The 21,524-nt window shown below is 36.4% G+C and overlaps 1 protein-coding gene across 3 annotated transcripts in view; it reads right to left on the minus strand.

Moving 5' to 3' along the window:
• Positions 1 to 21,524, minus strand: part of LOC105479619 (glutamate ionotropic receptor delta type subunit 2) — a 1,566,744-nt gene that overhangs the window by 370,108 nt on the left and 1,175,112 nt on the right. For all 3 annotated transcript variants that reach the window (XM_024792196.2, XM_011737665.3, XM_011737663.3), the window contains exon 10: positions 4,472 to 4,669. In XM_024792196.2, coding sequence (XP_024647964.1) covers positions 4,472 to 4,669 — 198 coding nt within the window. The remainder of the gene's footprint in view (positions 1 to 4,471; positions 4,670 to 21,524) is intronic.

The raw sequence follows: 21,524 nt of genomic DNA on the forward strand, positions 1-21,524 counted from the left end.
CGCTCTCTCTCTGACTGCATTTTCCTCCCTTAAAAGTATGTATGTACTGGACCACTGACTTCTGGTTTTAATGAGAAAACTCTCTAACGTGTGATCTAATCACTGTGGAATAATCATATGAATTTAGAGCTCACTTTCCATCATTTCTTCTTTGACTCTTCTTTAATGTGATGGTTTGTGCATAATCATTATGACATATAAAACTGCACTATGTGAAACAATCTTTTAAGTTTGGTAGCCCCTTAGAAAGGCACACATGAGTTAATCCTGTTAATTTTAGAATTCTTATTGTTTTGTACAGACATTCATTGGCAATATTTATTTAATATATACTTAGATTCACAAAAGTATCTATATTATCAGAAGGTATAACAACAATAATAAGCTTGCTTTTCTGGAACTCCATAGTAATATTTTTATGCCATTTCAACAGTGTAATTTTGCTTGATAGGGCTAAATACACCTCATAAAGTTTGAATACGATTAATTTTCTGGGAAAGTTAAATTATTTTATGGTATTTTATTAAAGTATCATTTATGTAATTGAATTAACATTTGTAATTGTTAAAAAATAGAACTTATAGCTCTACTGGTAACAGTCAGAATACAGTTAAGGGAACATTATATACCTTTAACTTGATAGTCATTTTCTAACGTTGCCTGCTCTTTCCTTCTTGAAATGTTATTTTCTGTTGGCATTCATGACAACCCATTTTCTCAATTTTCTTTTAATGTCTCTATCTACTCCAAGTCTTTTTTGTAGGTTTCTTCTCCTCCACCTGCTTAATAGTTTTCCTAAAGACTAGTCAGAGTGACTAAATATCCACTTGAACAAAATAAAAACCTAGTTCCAGTGAACAGTTTTATAATTTTTCTGTCTAAAAATCATGTGTCTTCTTTTTTTTTTTTTTTGCAAAAGGACTCCTGCTAAACTATAAATTATCATACAATGATGACATGCTCTTACATGTAAATAATACAGTGAAATTGTTTATGTAAAACATTTTATTTCTTGTGTATGATTGTTATACAATAAACTTATATTTTCGAAACAGAGTATTTGGAAGTGATCTTACCATTAACATACTTGGACTCCTCATTTTATAGGTGAAAAAGCAAGTCTCCAAAATTAAACTAACTAGTGCAAGCACATAAAACAAATTAAAAACAACATCAACATACTAATTTGAATGCTTTTTATGTTTAATTTGCATCTAGCAAGTGTAGTTTATTAGCATAATAACTCATTAAGGATTTTAACCACTATCTATATAGAATAAATTTGTATAATGCCTTTTCTTTACACTAATTTTAACATAATTGCTAATCTGGGTTTAGATCAGGAAAGAGTCCTTAGAAATATAAAGGTAGAACACTGAATTTGTGAGTTTTAAAAGAATAGAAGATGAAGTGGTGTGGTTTTAATAAGAAGGATGAGGACTGATGATTGCCCATTTTCTATTAGAAATAATGATATTAATGCTTTGGCAATAAAATTCTGTATGTAACTTATGTATTAAATAGACCAAATTCATTAGGATTTTATAGAATATAGAAATAGCTTTATTATTTTCCCTACCACTGCCTTAAGAAACCTTTTATTTCTACTCTTCTCCATTCCTTGCAAACAATTTAGGTTAGATCTTTTAGCTTTCTGAGTACTTTAAAGCATTTGAGAAATTATTCCAGTTCTAGCAATGATGTACTAGCTTTTATTGGACTAGTCCTATAAGAATAAAAATTGAAAATTCAGGATCAAATTGAAAAAAATATATATATAGAAAGGACTGGAGAGGAACCCAAAGCAGGCAGAAACTGCAGGGTATCCTCGAAAATAATACCTGCACTGGGTGGAGCCCTCCTTTATAAGGCTTAGTCATTGAGGACCCACTTCAGTTCAGCTGGGATGGGGTGGACAGCACTCAAGCAGAAAGTCAGCCTTATTAACTAACTTGTCAGAGGATGGAGTTTGAATCAGCTAGGGTTCCCAGAAATTGAAAAGCGAAACACAAGGAGGAGGATGCCACAGAGGAGTGAACCTCAAAATCTGTGTATAAGCTTTCTAAAATCCTTAGCTGACCCCTAAACTGCATATATATGGGAGAGATCCTAGGAAAATTAGCAAACAGTAATGGCTAGAAGGCGAAATGTGCTAAAGAGGGGATTACAATTGTTGCCTATGACAGGGAAGATATAGATTGAATTTTGAGTTCCTCTAGGTCAGAAGGGCTTGAGGAAAACCACAGACTTTCCCCAGAAACTCCAGAAGGCTGTATCTTAGAAATGTGTGGATTACAAAAACCAAGGGATTTGCCCTAGGAACTAAGATTACATCAAATAGACTTAACAATGTTTAAAGCTAAATCTCACGAATTCAAGAGGAACAGATAGTGATTTAACTATCCACTGAAACGAAAATCAATCCTTTTCAGAATATACAATTTCAGAGATATAATCACAAGTCTTAACAACATATCAACCACAAAGTTCAATATATAATCAAATGTAACCAGAAATGTGAAGAACCAGGAAAATGCAATGTATTCTGAGATGGTAAGATGTTGACATTTTAGCAAACAAGGACTTTAAAGAAGCCATTATAAATGTGATCATGAACTTTTAAGATAGTCAAAACTGATAAAAAAAGATAGGAAATCTCAGCAGAAACACAAAATTTATTTCAAAAATTTGAAATTCCAGAAAGAAAAAATAAGCAATCTAGAATGAAAAAGCTACTGAATGGACTTAAAAAAAAATGAAGATGGCAGAATATCAGTAAACTTGAAGGCAGATCAAGATAAATTGTTAAATCTGAAGGTCAGGGAGTAAAAAATATCTTAATAAAAGAAGCAAGGCCTCTGTGACTTAGGAGACATTACGTGATCTAACTTGAATATTCTCTGAGCCTCAAATCAAGAAGAGAAAGGAAAGAAGGTAAAAAAATGTGAAGAAATAATTCCCTATATTTACTAAATGTAACCTATCCCAGAAATTTAGTGAATTCCCAGCACAATAAATGCAAAGAAAATCATATCTAGAACATCACAGTTCAATTTCTAAACACCAAAAAGTGAAGAGAAAATTGTAAAACGGCCACCAACACATACAAAAATACATTACATATAAAGAATCAGGATACAGATGATGGCTAATTTCTCACCAGAAAAAATAGAGGGCAAAAGTGATAGAATCACAACCTTAAAATGATGAACATTAAAAAACCCTGTGAATTCAGAGTTTGATGTCCAGTAAGAATATCATTTCAAAATGAGGGTTAAAAAAAGACATTTCAAGGTAGACAAAAGTTGAGAATATATGCTACCTATGTAGCACTGCACTTCAAGACACTCTAAAGAAAGTTCTTCAGGTTGAAGGTACATTATACCAAATGGGAGCTCAAATATATGTAAGGAATAAAGAGCCCCAGACATGGTAAATAAGTGATTATATCCCAGTAACTGTCTTTTTTTTCTTTTTGTACCTTTAAAAGACAATAACTATTTAAATAAAAAACTATGATATTTGGTATGAGGTTAATAAAATATAAATACGTGACCACAATAGCAAAAATGATAGGGTGAGTGTAAATAAAATTATATTGCTGAAAGTTTATTACTTTTTATATGAAGTGGTACAATATTAACTTTAGACAGAATGTGGTAAGTTAAGAATGCATATTATGACCTTTAGACTAACCACGAACCAAAATACAAAGGGAGACAACTAAAAGGGCAGCAAGAGCAACAAAATCAAGTACTGAAATATATTTAATTAACCCCAAGAAAAACAGGAAAAGAAGTAACAGAGAAAAAAAATAGTATACATATAAACCAAATAGTAAGTTATAAACTTAAACCCAACTAGTCAATAATTTATGAGGAAAACTTAATAATTATAAATGTCTATGGGCCTAATAACAGAGCCTCAAGAAACTGAAGCAGATTCTGACAGGACTGAAGAAAGACACAGGTTTTAAACACCTTTCTGAGAATTGAAAGAACAAAGAAAAATATATACGTATGTATAGACCTATCTTGATTAGATTCCAAAATGAAATGATTAGTTTCTAAGTAGTGCATTTTTTTTTCCAATAACATCACATTTTTAAAAAGAAAACAACAGTACTAATTGCGTGTGTATGTTACATTGTGATTTCATCATGTATCATATACAGTTTTTGGGGTATAAGTTGAGCAAAGAAAAGGCCTTCCTCTAAACCCTCTTCTACCACAGGATATACTTTAACATTTGGTCTATTTTGTCATTTACTTTTTTTTCCACAAAGTTCATAAAATAGTATTGAGTCAGACTTTTGTACTCAACTCCACCACCTAATGCTTAACCAACCTAAACACATTGCACTTATTTTATATGAAATTAGCTTCAAGGTGTTACTGTTGAAACTTTACGTATGAGACAAATAATTGAACCTTTAGGTATGAGACAAATAAATTAATTAATTAATTCTTACCTTAAAGACAAGTTCTCCTACCAAGCCATTCCATGTCCCATCTTCTTGTGGGCTTCCATATTTGTGATCCGGTGCTACATAAATTTCATAGTTAAAACCCAGGTAGTTAGATAAGGCATCCAAAACATCAATGGAGAAGCCCTGGTATTTCTTCGGCTTACCCAAGACATTTTCAGAGACCATCACAAAAGGTTCTTCCTACATGGAAATAAGAGAAATTTCTGATGTCAATCTATAGTGCTCCCTAAAAGCAAAGATTAATTCCTTAAAGAGTTTTGATTAAATCTAAAAATTGCTTTATACTTTGAAACAACGCAACTCAGGAGTATAACTTATGCATTATTAATGCATCATATTATTTAACAATGCTTAATAATTCAATTTCTTGTCATCTCCCTTTTAATTATCACCATATCAAAAATTAGATAAAAGTAATTAAAAAACTTAGGGTCCATGAGTTTATTTTCCTTGCCATCTGAGGACCCATCTGAGATTCCTCAATAACAAAACATTCAACAAACTATAAATTTATCATATCTAGTCTCAGGAATTTATTGTTTGTAAACCACGTAAATTACATCCAATAAAATTTTAACAGATATAATCTACATAAAACTACCTGAAAAAATAAAATTCTAAGAACACATAATTTAGCTGAAATTAATAATCTCACATTTACTGGGAGTTATTCACTAACTAATCTCTGACTTCGATATAAACACACATTTCATTGCAAAAATAGCTTCTTTATGACTGATATGAGAAATTCACTTACCTTTTCAATAAACCGTCTAATTTAGTAAATTTAGCAAATTGGTTTCTGCTTCCACCTCTTTTATCTTTTCCCATTTTTGTCTTCTTAAAGCTAACAAATAGGCCCTTTTCACTTTTGAGAACACCTGGTGTTAAGAGAGCTCGATTGATTTGAAACATGCTGGCAGACTACAGAAAATTAGATAATCTATTCCTTAATTTCCTACACTTGTTCAGAAATCTTTCAGCAACAGTAATATTTACAGATAACCATTCATAGTGTATGTAGTCCACCCAGCCCTCTGGGCAGGCTAAAATCTCTCCTTGTATATAAGCCAGAATACCCAAAGGGTTTTTTTTTTGGAATCATTTTTCCTCAGAGACTCACAAAACAGCCTTCATAATGCTTTCATTTTGACTTTTATTCAAAGACACTATAAGTAGCTTATAAAATTACTGCACCTGTTATAGGAATATTGTCAACCATAATATACAGTTTTCTCCCTAAAAATTACCATGAGATAAATTTTGTAATTATTCAGGGTCAAAGAACTTTGTCTCAGTGGTGCCTTTTTCAAAATGATAAAAAACAATGTAATCAATTATTGAGGTACTTCTTTTCATTTTGGATATTCAGAAAATCAGTACTAAGTTTCACGTTCCTCTATAACTATGTTGATATTGTTGTATTTGTAACATTTCTTTAATCTTAGTTATCTAAAGTACTTACAATTTCTAATTTTGAAAACATATTTTAGTTTCACTGTTTGTATGTTATCTTAGAGCAAAATGAAGCAGTAAATGGACAGTTAGTAGAGTAGGTTACTGCTAGTTGTCCTCTACAGGAGTTCTCTTCTTCTCTAATTGTTTGTATTTTACCACTATGGAGAATAAAGAAAATCTGTAGTCCTACTTCAGGCACTGTGGCTTGCTTCATGGACATGTGACTAATTCTGGCCAATGTGATGCAAGCAGGGTGGTTTGTGCAACATTTCTTCTTGTTCTTTCTGATACCTGAAAACTAGAAAGAACACACAATGGCTGGTGTTCTGGTAACTGGGACTCCACACAGCAGACAAATGAGAGTAGTTTATGTCCCTGACACCTAAAATGTCCCACAACACTTGGGCCAACTCGCCACAGCCCGAGATTATAAGAAAAAAATGTTCTAGCACTTTGGGAGGCTGAGACAGATATACCACGAAGTTAGGAGATCGAAACAACCCTGGCTAACACGGTGAAACCCCATCACCGCTAAAATAAATAAATAAATAAATAAAATAAAATAAAATAAAATGGCCATGGAGTCCCCGCTACTTGAGAGCAACAGGCAAGAGAATGGCGTGAACCCAGGAGGCGGAGCTTGCAGTGAGCCGAGATTATGCCACTGCACTCCAGCACGGGTGATAGAGTGAGACCATCAGAGAGGGAGGGGGAGGGAAAGAAAGAAAAGGCAAGGAAAAAAGAAAAGGCAGGGAAACAAAGAAAGCAAAGGCAGGGAAAGAAAGAAAAGGCAGGTAGGGAGGGATGGGGAGAGGAAGGTGGGGAGGGAGGGAAGGATGGGGAAAGGAAGGTGGGGAGGGAAGGAGGGAAGCGAGGGACGGAAACGAGGAACGGAAAGAAAGGGAAAGAACAGAAGAGTATTTCCAACTTTTTCATTCCCCATTGTACTAATACTTGATGTTAATGAATATTGAACATTAGATCAGTCGATTAGAGGTTTTCAGAATGAATCAAATTTCTACTAATGTGTCCACAATTGGTGGGTTCTTGGTCTGGCTGACTTCGAAGAATTAAGCCACAGACCCCTGCACTGAGTGTTACAGTTCTTATGATAGACCGGAGGTTGTTCCCTCAGATGCAACTGAAGTTTCTTCCTTCTGGTGGGTTCGTGGCCTCACTTACTTCTCTACTGCGCTCCTCATCTCGCCTCCCTTGCAGACCTTCCCAATGAGTGTTACAGCTCTTAAAGTCACTGCACCCAAATTGCCAAGGAACAAAGCTACCACACCGCATAATCAGATCTAAGGAGTTTCCCCTGTCTCGTTCAGGCAGCCTGCTTTTATTCCCTCATCTGGCCCCACCTACATCCTGCTGATTGGTCCATTTTACATAAAGCTGATTGATCCATTTTACAGAGAGCTGATTGGTCCATTTTTCAGAGTGCTTATTGGTCCATTTACAACCCTGAGCTAGACACGGAGCGCTAATTGGTGCGTTTACCATCCCTTAGCTAGACATAAAAGTTCTCCAAGTCCCCACTAAGATTCAGGAGCCCAGCTGGCTTCACCCAGTGGACGCCACACTGGAGCCTCGGGTGGAGCTGCCTGCCAGTCCCGTGCAGTGCACCCACACTCATCAGTACGTGGGTGGTAGTTGGCACCAAGCGCCCCAGAGGAGGGGGCGGTGCTCGTTGGCAAGGCTCTGGCGGCGCAGGAGCCCTCCGCAGCAGGGGTTTGGGCATGGGGGGTTGCAGGTCCCCAGCCCTGCCCCACGGGGAGACAGCTGAGGCCCGGTGAGAACTCGAGCACAGCACTGGAGGGCCAGCACTGCTGGGGGCCCAGGCGCACCCACCGCAGCTGCTGGCCCAGGTGCTAAGCCCCTCACTGCCCTGGGCCTCTGGAACTTGCGCTGGCCTGTGAGCATGGCACACAGCACAGGTTCCCACCGGCGCCTGTTCCTCCACACCTCCCCGCAAGGAGAGAGAGGCGGCTCCGGCGTCGGTCAGCCCAGAGAGGGGCTGCCACCGTGCTGTGGCAGGCTGAAGGGCTTCTCAAGCGCTGCCAGAGTGGATGCTGAGGCCGAGAAGGCACTGAGAGTGAGGGCTGGTAGCACATTGTCACCTCTCAATAATACTGACTTGTTTAAATGACATCATACTACAAGTGAAAAGTGAAGAAGTAATACTTTAATATTATTGGTAAAATACAACATATCTTGATATTTCAAATATTCATATATTAACGTGCATAATAAAACTTTAGACAATTGGCAGAATTTGCTACATCTCATTTGGTGGTTTTGACAACATATAGAGCTAGCTAATGACTATGCCTTGCACAAATACACTAAAGTTGGTCCTGAGGTGATTAGAATCAGAATGGATTAAAGGAATTCCAAAACAAAGATCAAATTCACAGACCATGTAAATAAGATCATAAAGTTCTATAATTAAAACAGACTTTAATGCTTGTATTGTGATATATGATGGCAACAGAAAACAAGTACTGATTTCCTTATGTGCAATTCATTCATTTCTATATTTTGAATATCAGTTAGCAAACTAATTGTAAGAGGATTCATGGAAGATATTATTTGACTGGCTCTTCTATCAATAATTGGAAGTCATATGCTTTATCTATTTTTCAGGACCTTCGAAACTGAAAAAATCGACTATGTTTATCAGTAATTTACTCATCAGGAAGTTGAATAACACTCTTTGATGTGATACTTAAAAATTATGAACTTAATGATTGCATAGGTAAATAATAGATGTGGCGAAAATACTGTCCCAATGTATATGTTGCTAAAAACTATTATTAATTCTTGTACATTTTTAACTCATAACTCTCTAGACCAATTATTTAGTATGCTAAATGGTTATATTTTCTTCATATGTTAAATTTCTTTCTTGAAATGACTTTAATTCTACATTTTAAGTAAATCTCTAGGCACACAATTCCCTTGCACAAGTCTGTTGTCAAAATCTGTTCCTAGCAATGTTACCTGTAATTGGTTAAAGATACAGAATAGAAATGGCTATACTAAGGGGACTTTCAAAATGAATTGTTGATGAACATACCTTTTAAATTTTATACCCTAAATAAACTTTTATTGCATCTTATCATTCTTCATCTGAATCAATGTTTTTAAAGCTTTATTTTTAAGCTGTATTACAGATTTGGACCATTACTCATAAATTCTAGCTCAGACTAGTACTGTATGAGTACAACCAGCCAATATATTGGACAGGTAAACATAGCAAAAGAAATTTGGTTGAAGCTGTGGGAACTATAATAGAAAAGATACGTGTTCCTTCTCTGCGGTAATACTTAGCTTGTTTCGATTACTTTTATCTATGCACCTGTCCCTAAAATTTATTCACTCATTGACTTATCCATTTAACATTTACTGAGTAGCTAGCTACTGCATCAAGGTACTACACTCAATATAGTGAGAGATATGGTATTAAGTCATGGATATTACTCTCAAAATAATTATACCCTATTAGTGGGGCATGTACTCAATCACTGTGCTCAGAAAAAATATAAAGAAAGAAAAAACAACACACACCAGAACTGGTACTGACAGGACAACAAAGAAATACGGTAGACACTAAAAAATAAATAAATAAATAAATAAATAAATAAATAAATAAATAAATAAATAAATGGAAAATCATGATTTTGGGGGTTACCAGCTATGCACTTTTTTAATAGATGAGAAAACTCAGGAAGAAACTCAACTCAAAGTCACACAATATGTTACAGAAGAAGGAGGCATCATAATCTGCCTTACTTGAAGCTTACCTCCTTGAAGCTCAAATTTTTTCCACCTATTGATTAAAATCCAGGACTGTGTAGTTTAATCTCAAATTTTAACACAATTTATGGTGGTACACTGGTAGAGGCTCCAGATTCCTGACAGAGAAAAACACAACCCTCTCTAGAAAAAGGTAACATTACTTTAGGTATAACATGATTCCATCAAATAAGTTTTTGAATATGATCTTCAAAACAAAAATCAAAGAAATGTGGTGAAAAGAAATATTAGATTGGTGTAAAAGTAATTGCAGTGTTTGCCATTAAAAGTAATGGCAGAAACCTCAGTTACTTTTGCACCAACATAATTCTTCAAAAATAGAACCTGCAGAAAAAACGAGGAACAGAAATTGATCTCTCAAGAATTTAGATATTAGAATTTTCACATGCATATTAGAAATATTACATTAATTGTGTTTGAAGAAATGAAGGGCAACTTTTTTTTTTTTATTTGTCAGGAAACTAGAAAGTACAAAAAGTGTTGTTATACAGTTGAAAAAGAACTAAACAAATTTGAGAATTAGAAAAGACAATTACCAAAGTTTCTGAGTCATTAAGATATTAGAAACAGATGAAGAAAGAATTCTTCATGACTGAGTCATTAACATATTAGAAACAGATGAAGAAAGAATTCACGAATTGCAGTAGGTCAGAATTAATACCCAGGGTGAAGGAAGAATGAACAAGAGGATAGAAAATCCCAAAGCGAGAATAAATAGAGGAGGAACAGAAAGTGAGGTGGTCTGATAATCCCAAGTACTGTCAGGCATATAAAGAAATAGAAGTGCTCCTATTTTTAGAAGTCGAACTAGAAATAGGAGTGAACAGCATTCACTGCTGCTGGATATATAAATTTACAACCATTTTGAAAAAGATTTTGACTTGCCTGCTAGCATATAGAGCTACTTATATGCAAGTTAATATTACCTGGTTGTAAGTATTACATCGATATTTATCTAGTATGAAGATACGCATGGCTATGTCCTAGAAATTCCATTCCTTGGGTATGAAGACAAAAGAATACTGGGCACCAAACTATATGTCCAAGAATGTTCATAGCAGCCTTGTCTGTAATAGCTCAAATCTGGAAACAATCTAAAAATGCAAATGCCCATCAACATGGAAAAGATAAATATATTGTGGTACATTGATGCTGTGGAATACTAAACAGCTTACAATTGAAGTTAACATAAGCTGTACCCTAATATGAATGAATGTTTAAGAGAGTAAGTTGGTAGAAAAAAGCAATAGCGAAGGAAAGCTGAGTTTGATTCCATTTACATAACATTCAAAAATGGGTAAATTGACTATATTATTTAAGAATTCACACGTAGCTGGAGACAATCTAAAGAAAATAGAGGAAGTGATTACCTCTGGGTGGTTAGCCTCTGGGATGCTGCCAAGGGGCTGATCAGAAAGATGCACCGAAGAGGTGGTTTCTGTGGTAATGACAATGGTCTGCTTTTCACTCTGGGTAGTGATTTCTGGGTGTTACTTTACTATTTATTAATTAATGTTTCATGCTTTTTTCTGTGTACATGTTATATTGCAATATCAAATAAGGATAAAAATATGTTAACTGCGAACAGATAATGGAGGGCAACAAAGATGGCTTTGTTAAAGTGTCGGCTATTTATTTGACAGGGAATTGAAGCTTTTGTGGAAGGGAAATAGGATAATAAGAAAGTAATTTTAAGAGTAGAGTGTAGAATGGATTATTGCAGGAGAGAGGATTAGGGTTTCCTTTGCAATGGCCCAGATGACAGGAGATTATGGCTTGTGCCTATTTAACATATATTTTCAAAGTGCAAGTAGATGGCTTTGAGTCTTCCTTTATCGAGACAGAAGGGAACATAATAAATGATAAAATCCTGCCATTAAAATTCATTTTCCAGTAATTAGTTTCAAAGAGTATTAATAGGACTTGAGTCTAAATTGGTGAAAACCTGTCTGCCTATTAAATGAAAACAAATTGCAGATTATGATTTGCTGATCATTTGCATGACAGATTCTCTAAGCACAGCCTCAGCAACTGGAACAAATGAAGCTTTCAGAGAATGTCTGTGGTTTATCAATCTAAGTGCATTAGCATGAGGATCCACAGACCTGCTTGTAGAAAAGGGTGTTTCAGTGGCTGATAATTTTCGTATTAGCAAGGATTTATTCACATCACTTGTTGGGTTATTAGATAATAACTTCATGATTCTGAATCTGTATTCAGTCACTTAAAAAATCTCACGATAATTGCTTAGTTGATTTACAACACTGTTTGCAACTTGCAGATTTTGGGGTTAATTCCCATATTTTAATAACTATGTAATATTATTTGCTAGTGAGGGCGTTGGAAAAAAGCATCTGACATTTTTGATAGGTACAAGCTACAAGCTCTACTGCTAAGGCTTTAATGAGAGTTGTTTAGAGGTTTTAATATGCACGACTACAGAATGCCAGGAAGGCCAAAACTGAGAATTAGTCACTGGAAATTCTTTATAATTCTGCTCACATATATAGCTCAAAGACATTAAAGAAAGAAGAGAGTATTTCTTAATGCGTAAAATATTTTTTCCCTAAAACATACTCCTGGCTGAAGCAAACAATAGTTGTCTTTATGCACGGTGTGAGCTTATATTTTGCTCAAGGATGACACATTCCATTTTGATATATGTGGAATTAATGGCCACCATTCTTCTTGGAAAAAACTCATTATATTTTATAGAGCATATGTAAGTATTAGAAATGTTTACAAGTTAGGAAGGCCAATGGTATGGAATTTGTTATAAGGAGATATCAAGACACCAGAATAGAAAAACAAAATAAGGAACAGCAGGAGAGGAAGAAACAATCTAGGTGTTTTAAGGAAAACTAATATCTGAATTTCATGGAGAGAAGGAAAGCATATCATTGGGATATGCAATGAAAACATTTTTAAAAAGAGGAATTGCAGGAAGATTTTATGAAGGAGCAAATGTTTAGAAATAATACATTAAACTAAGTTTTTAATCTTTCCTTAAATGTTTTTACCAGACAACAAAATTCAATTATAAATGATAAAAGTAAATAAAAATACTTAGTCATCCTAACTTCTTCAATCCTTATATCTTCTGTATTATTTTATATATCATTTCTATTTCCGTTCTGTAAGCAGTTATTTAAATACAAATATTTTAAATTGAGCATAAAGTTAAAGCTATTATTATGCAAGATGATTGATTTTTAAAATAAAATATTTAATTTTAGACATTTGCTTTCAACTAATGAAACAGTCACACCTTAGTGACTTAGAGGCTAAGTAGAGAGTGGACAAAACAATTGGTTTTTGTACAAAAGAATTTGAAAGAAGCGTAAGTTGCTGTTAACCGGGAATACAAGGTCACCAAACACATTAGGCAATTACAATAATCCTAAGTACCCTAGTTCTCATTTGTTGGCTTTCCCTGGCATTCATTTGAAAATACATTTTGGAGACTAAGATTTTATGAACCACATGATCACTCTATAGGAACTGAAAAATACCAAGCTCTCAGACTGCTTTTGAGTATGAGTGCTGGATAATGTTTTTTGTTGTTTGTTTGGTCCAAGTTTTCATTATATTAGTAAATTTGACACAAGTGAATCTTACATGTGTCTAATCACATGCATGAGTAAATTATATTCTATAAATATCTGTTGAAAGGTTTCTAGGTACAGAGTACTTTGCAAATGTAGTTATCTTAAAGAAAGCTATCAAGAAATACATTCGAGATATAACATATTGCAGCTGTAAGGAGTGACTGGCTGTACCAAATGAGAGAAGTCTGCAACTATTTAATGAAAGAATTTGGCAACATTTGACTTCAGAATGGTGACGATATTTACAAACACTGGAGTTGATGAATCATATTTCTGTTAAAAAATAAAAAATAGTAATGATAATAAATGTCAACTGAAGCTTATGATATGACATTACCTGGATATAGAGGCATTTAATAAATGAAAACTAAAGCCAGTTAAACATTGGAATGTAGCAGAAAGCCACACAAATATTAAAAATAAAAACCATATAAAATTTGAAAATGTTTTAGGATTAGTGGCATTTCTATCCAAACTGATATTACTTATAGGGAAATAGCAGAAATTCAGATGTTTATTCAGTCATTCAAAAGAGTGTTAATACCAGGCACACACTAAGAATACAGCAGTGAACAAAACGAACAACAAACAAACATTTCTATTCTTCTAGACCTACATTCTATTGGGAGTGACGGACAACAAACAAATAAATATATATATTTATTTATATATGTATATTTATTTATATATATATTTATATATACATATATAATATATATATTTATATATGTACATTTATATATGTATACATTTATATGTGTATATTTATATATACATATATAAATATATATATAATGTCAGATGGTGATAGGTGCTGTGAAGATAAACAATGAGAACAAGGTATATGTGAGAAATGATTGTACCTTCAATTAGAAAGCACCTCCATAGAAAGAACATACAGACGGAAGAAAGAGTAAGTACAAATACACCAGTTAAGAGTCTCTGACTTGTTTAAGAGACAGAAGAGACACTAGTGTGGCTGGGACCAAGAAAGCTAGAGCTAGATATTTAGGAAATATCTGAGAGGCAATGTGTTTGGATGGGGTAGAGCTTCACTAGAGTCTTCAGGCCACTATGACGATGTCAGCTGTTACTTTGACTGAGATAGGAAGCCAGATGGGCTCCGAGCAGAGGAGAGACATGATCAGATATATTTTCACAGTTTACTAGATAGTTGACAGTTACTATTGACAATAGACTGGAAGAGGCAAGGAAAGAAGCTGGGAGATCAGTTAGGAGTCTTTTACAATAAATCAGAAGTGACTTGGCAGTAAAATGGATTTAATAAGATGTAATTGGATTCTAGGTAATTTTTGAAGGTAGAGCTGATGAAATGTGTTGACACATTGGATGTGGGGTTATAAGAACTTAGGAAAAATGACACAAAACCATCTCATACTTCCTAGAGATGCTCAGTGGAGGCATCAGTCTTTGGAAGAGTGTTAACTTCTGGGACTGTCCTTGACTGTTTTTCATTTGGAGTATGTGTCATAATAATTCTATCAGATGAACTAAAGCTTTCAATCAATAGATTAAAGTCCTCAAGGTGAATGTTCAATATGGAACCAAAGACAGTATTCTGTAAAAACATGCAGCACTGAATACAAAATTAATACACATTCAAATTTAATGGAGGAAAACATTAAAATGTATACTTTCTTTTTTTATCCCTGCATAATTGTGACTTAGAATTATTTAGAAGAGAAATATTACTTATGAGAAGAAAAAACAATAATTAAAGTCACAATCTTTAAAGTTTAAATTTTAAAAGGACAAAGTTTAACAGCAACCATTGAGGGTGAATTATTTATTGTTTTGCTCTCTTAACATACCTTTGGGGAATACAAATTAAAATAACAGGAACTATTTAATTTATTGCTTATCTGACTGGCAAGGATAAAAATAAATGTCAATGTTTATCAGCAAGCATGTGAGAAAGTGGACTTTCTTATGCACTACTTATGTGAATTAAAATTAGTGAAAGTTTTCCAGAAAACAAATTCACAATAAAAAAGTGAAAGCCTCAACCCCCCATCAAAAAGTGGGCAAAGGATATGAACAGATGCTTCTAAAAAGAAAACATATATGTGACCAATAAACATACAAAAAGAAGCTCCACATCACTGATCATTAGAGAAATGTGAATCAAAACCACAGTCAGATATTATCTCACAGCAGTCAGAATGGTGATTATTAAAAAGCTGGGAAACAACAGATGCTGGCAAGGCTGTGGAGAAATAAGAACACTTTTACACTGTTGATGGGAGTGTAAATTAGTTCAACTATTGTGGAAGACAGCGTGGCAATTCCTCAAGAATCTAGAACCAGAAATACCATCTGACCCAGCAATCCCATTACTGGGTATTTACCCAAAGGATTATAAATCATTCTACTATAAAGACACATATACATGGATGCTTACTGCAGCACTATTTACAATAGCAAAGACTTGTAACCAACCCAAATGCCCATCAATGATAGACTGGATAAAGAAAATGTGACAAATATACACCATGGAACACTGTGCAGCCATAACAAAGAATGAGAACATGTCCTTTGCAGGGGCATGGATGAAGCTGGAAACCATCATTCTCAGCAAACTAACACAGGAACAGACAACCAAACACTGCATGTTCTCACTCATAAGTGGGAGTTGAGCAATGAGAACACATGGACACAGGGAGGGGAACATCACACACTGGGGCCTGTTGTGGGGTGGGCAAGGCGAGGGAGAGCATTAAGACAAATAACTAATGCATGTGGTGCTTAAAGCCTAGATGACGGGTTGATAGGTGCAGCAAATCACCATGGCACATGTATACCTATGTCACAAACCTTCACATTCTACACATGTATCCTGGAACTTAAAGTAAAATCAAAAATAAAAAGAAAAGAAAAGTGACTGTAAATTTTCATATTATCTCATGTAATAATTGTACATCTAAGTAATTAATCATAAATGAGCGTAAAAATATGCACAAATATATATTTTTTAAATGTTCTTTGCAAGTTATCTAGGAAGAAGTTGAAAACAACCTAAATGCCCTACAATCATGGATGGATTTTGTTTCGCTTTAAGATATGTGGTCTTGTTATGTTGCCCAGGTTGTAGCGCAGTGGCACAATCATGGCTCATTGCATCCTCAACCTCCTGGGCTCAAGCAATCCTGTTTCAAACACGTGAGTAGCTGGGAATACAGGCACACACCACTATGCCTGGCTTTTCTTTTTTTTTTTTTTTTGAGATGGGTCTTCCTATGTTGCCCTGGCTTGTCTCAAAGTCTTGGCCTCAAGTGATCCCAAAATGCTGGAGTTATAGGCATGAGCCACAGAACCCAGCCTGGGACTTTTTTTTTTTTTTTTTTTTTTTTTGTCTATCTGTATGACACAGCACAGCACGTTGCTCTGTCAACTTCAGTGTCTCAATGCCCTGTTACATAGTTATCTACACAGAGTTGGACCATAGGTCATTTTTTAAAAAACCAAGAATAGCATTTTGAAGTTCGGGGTTGGTTTGTTTTTTTCTTTTTTCTTTTTTTTTTTAATAGATTCAAAAATATCTCTGTAAAGACATTAATTTGCATTTCAACATAGTTCAGGGAATGAGAAATAAAACTGTCAAGTTGCAGTTAGAAGGCTGGGAATTATATACAACCCTTGATAAATTAACAGACATTTGAGGCAGCTGTAGAAATTATTCACTAAGTGGCTGAAAAAACTATTGATCACATCTGTTAAAAATATATATTCACAGCCAGTCGCGGTGGCTCATGCCTGTAATCCCAGCACTTTGGGAGGTCGAGGCAGGCAGATCACGAGGTCAGGAGTTCAAGACCAGCCTGGACAACATAGTGAAACGCGTCTCTACTAAAAATACAAAAATAGTCAGGCATGGTGGCATGTACCTGTAGTCCCAGCTACTCTGGAGGCTGAGGCGGGAGAATCGCTTGAACCCGGGAGGTGGAGTTTGCAGTGAGCCAAGACCATGGCATTGTACTCCAGCCTGGGTGACAGAGTGACAGAGTGAGATTCCGTCTCAAAAAAAAAAAAAAAAAAAGGAGGGGGGAGCAAGATGGCCGAATAGGAACAGCTCCAGTCTCCAACTCCCAGCGCGAGTGACACAGAAGACCGGTGATTTCTGCATTTTCAACTGAGGTACTGGGTTCATCTCACTAGGGAGTGCCGGACGATTGGTGTTGGTCAGCTGCTGCAGCCCGACCAGCGGGAGCTGAAGCAGGGCGAGGCATTGCCTCACCTGGGAAGCGCAAGGGGAAAGGGAATCCCTTTTCCTAGCCAGGGGAACTGAGACACTCAACACCTGGAAAATCGGGTAACTCCCACACGAATACTGGCCTTTAAGCAAACAGGCACACCAGGAGATTATATCCCACACCTGGCCGGGAGGGTCCCACGCCCACGGAGCCTCCCTCATGGCTAGCACAGCAGTCTGTGATCTTGCGGCAAGGCAGCAGCGAGGCTGGGGGAGGGGCGCCCGCCATTGCTGAGGCTTAAGTAGGTAAACAAAGCCACTGGGAAGCTCGAACTGGGTGGAGCTCACAGCAGCTCAAGGAAACCTGCCTGTCTCTGTAGACTCCACCTCTGGGGACAGGGCACAGTAAACAACAACAAAAGTCAAAAGCAGCAGAAACCTCTGCAGACGCAAATGTCTGACAGCTTTGAAGAGAGCAGTGGATCTCCCAACACGGAGGTTGAGATCTGAGAAGGGACAGACTGCCTGCTCAAGTGGGTCCCTGACCCCTGAGTAGCCTAACTGGGAGACATCCCCCATTAGGGGCAGTCTGACACCCCACACCTCACAGGGTGGAGTACACCCCTGAGAGGAAGACTCCAAAGCAAGAATCAGACAGGTACACTCGCTGTTCAGCAATATTCTATCTTCTGCAGCCTCTGCTGCTGACACCCAGGGAAACAGGGTTTGGAGTGGACCTCAAGCAATCTCCAAGAGACCTACAGCCGAGGGTCCTGACTGTTAGAAGGAAAACTATCAAACAGGAAGGACACCTACACCAAAACCCCATCAGTACATCACCATCATCATCAAAGACCAGAGGCAGATAAAACCACAAAGATGGGGAAAAAGCAGGGCAGAAAAGCTGGAAATTCAAAAAATAAGAGCGCATCTCCCCCGGCAAAGGAGCGCAGCTCATCGCCAGCAACGGATCAAAGCTGGACGGAGAATGACTTTGACGAGATGAGAGAAGAAGGCTTCAGTCCATCAAATTTCTCAGAGCTAAAGGAGGAATTACGTACCCAGCGCAAAGAAACTAAAAATCTTGAAAAAAAAGTGGAAGAATTGATGGCTAGAGTAATTAATGCAGAGAAGGTCATAAACACTTTCAGGGTGCCTGAAAGTGAGGGGGAAAATGGAACCAAGTTGGAAAACACTCTTCAGGATATCATCCAGGAGAACTTCCCCAACCTAGTAGGGCAGGCCAACATTTAAATCCAGGAAATACAGAGAACGCCACAAAGATACTCCTCGAGAAGAGCAACTCCAAGACACATAATTGCCAGATTCAGCAAAGTTGAAATGAAGGAAAAAATCTTAAGGGCAGCCAGAGAGAAAGGTCGGGTTACCCACAAAGGGAAGCCCATCAGACTAACAGCAGATCTCTCGGCAGAAACTCTCCAAGCCAGAAGAGAGTGGGGGCCAATATTCAACATTCTTAAAGAAAAGAATTTTAAGCCCAGAATTTCATATCCAGCCAAACTAAGTTTCATAAGTGAAGGAGAAATAAAATCCTTTACAGATAAGCAAATGCTTAGAGATTTTGTCACCACTAGGCCTGCCTTACAAGAGACCCTGAAGGAAGCACTCAACATGGAAAGGAACAACTGGTACCAGACATTGCAAAAACATGCCAAAATGTAAAGACCATTTAGGCTAGGAAGAAACTGCATCAACTAATGAGCAAAATAACCAGTTAATATCATAATGGCAGGATCAAGTTCACACATAACAATATTAACCTTAAATGTAAATGGAATAAATGTTCCAATTAAAAGACACAGACTGGCAAACTGGATAAAGAGTCAAGACCCATCAGTCTGCTGTATTCAGGAGACCCATCTCACACGCAGAGACATACATAGGTGCAAAACAAAGGGATGGAGGAAGATTTACCAAGCAAATGGAGAACAAAAAAAAGCAGTTGTTGCAATACTAGTCTCTGATAAAACAGACTTTAAACCATCAAAGATCAAAAGAGACAAAGAAGGCCATTACATAATGGTAAAAGGATCAATTCAACAGGAAGAGCTAACTATCCTAAATATATATGCACCCAATACAGGAGCACCCAGATTCATAAAGCAAGTCCTTAGAGACTTACAAAGAGACTTAGACTCCCATACAATAATAATGGGAGACTTCAACACTCCACTGTCAACATTAGACAGATCAACGAGACAGAAAGTTAACAAGGATATCCAGGAATTGGACTCAGCTCTGCAGCAAGCAGACCTAATAGACATCTATAGAACTCTCCACCCCAAATCAACAGAATATACATTCTTCTCAGCACCACATCGCACTTATTCCAAAATTGACCACATAATTGGAAGTAAAGCACTCCTCAGCAAATGTACAAGAACAGAAATTGTAACAAACTGTCTCTCAGACCACAGTGCAATCAAACTAGAACTCAGGACTAAGAAACTCAATCAAAACCGCTCAACTACATGGAAACTGAACAACCTGCTCCTGAATGACTACTGGGTACATAACGAAATGAAGGCAGAAATAAAGATGTTCTTTGAAACCAATGAGAACAAAGATACAACATACCAGAATCTCTGGGACACATTTAAAGCAGTGTGTAGAGGGAAATTTATAGCACTAAATGCCCACAAGAGAAAGCAGGAAAGATCTAAAATTGACACTCTAACATCACAATTAAAAGAACTAGAGAAGCAAGAGCAAACACATTCAAAACCTAGCAGAAGGCAAGAAATAACTAAGATCAGAGCAGAACTGAAGGAGATAGAGACACAAAAAACCCTCCAAAAAATCAATGAATCCAGGAGTTGGTTTTTTGAAAAGATCAACAAAATTGACAGACCACTAGCAAGACTAATAAAGAAGAAAAGAGAAAAGAATCAAATAGATGCAATAAAAAATGATAAAGGGGATATCACCACCAACCCCACAGAAATACAAACTACCATCAGAGAATACTATAAACACCTCCACGCAAATAAACTAGAAAATCTAGAAGAAATGGATAATTTCCTGGACACGTACACTCTTCCAAGACTAAACCAGGAAGAAGTTGAATCTCTGAATAGACCAATAGCAGGCTCTGAAATTGAGGCTATAATTAATAGCCTACCAACCAAAAAAAGTCCAGGACCAGATGGATTCACAGCTGAATTCTACCAGAGGTACAAGGAGGAGCTGGTACCATTCCTTCTGAAACTATTCCAATCAATAGAAAAAGAGGGAATCCTCCCTAACTCATTTTATGAGGCCAACATCATCCTGATACCAAAGCCTGGCAGAGACACAACAAAAAGAGAGAATTTTAGACCAATATCCCTGATGAACATTGATGCAAAAATCCTCAATAAAATACTGGCAAACCGGATTCAGCAACACATCAAAAACCTTATCCACCATGATCAAGTGGGCTTCATCCCTGGGATGCAAGGCTGGTTCAACATTCGCAAATCAATAAACATAATCCAGCATATAAACAGAACCAAAGACAAGAACCACATGATTATCTCAATAGATGCAGAAAAGGCTTTTGACAAAATTCAACAGCCCTTCATGCTAAAAACGCTCAATAAATTCGGTATTGATGGAATGTACCTCAAAATAATAACAGCTATTTATGACAAACCCACAGCCAATATCATACTGAATGGGCAAAAACTGGAAAAATTCCCTTTGAAAACTGGCACAAGACAGGGATGCCCTCTCTCACCACTCCTATTCAACATAGTGTTGGAAGTTCTGGCTAGGGCAATCAGGCAAGAGAAAGAAATCAAGGGTATTCAGTTAGGAAAAGAAGAAGTCAAATTGTCCCTCTTTGCAGATGACATGATTGTATATTTAGAAAACCCCATCATCTCAGCCCAAAATCTCCTTAAGCTGATAAGCAACTTCAGCAAAGTCTCAGGATCAA

The sequence above is a fragment of the Macaca nemestrina genome, chromosome 3 (genome assembly GCF_043159975.1).
Source record: "Macaca nemestrina isolate mMacNem1 chromosome 3, mMacNem.hap1, whole genome shotgun sequence".
Taxonomy (NCBI): domain Eukaryota; kingdom Metazoa; phylum Chordata; class Mammalia; order Primates; family Cercopithecidae; genus Macaca; species Macaca nemestrina.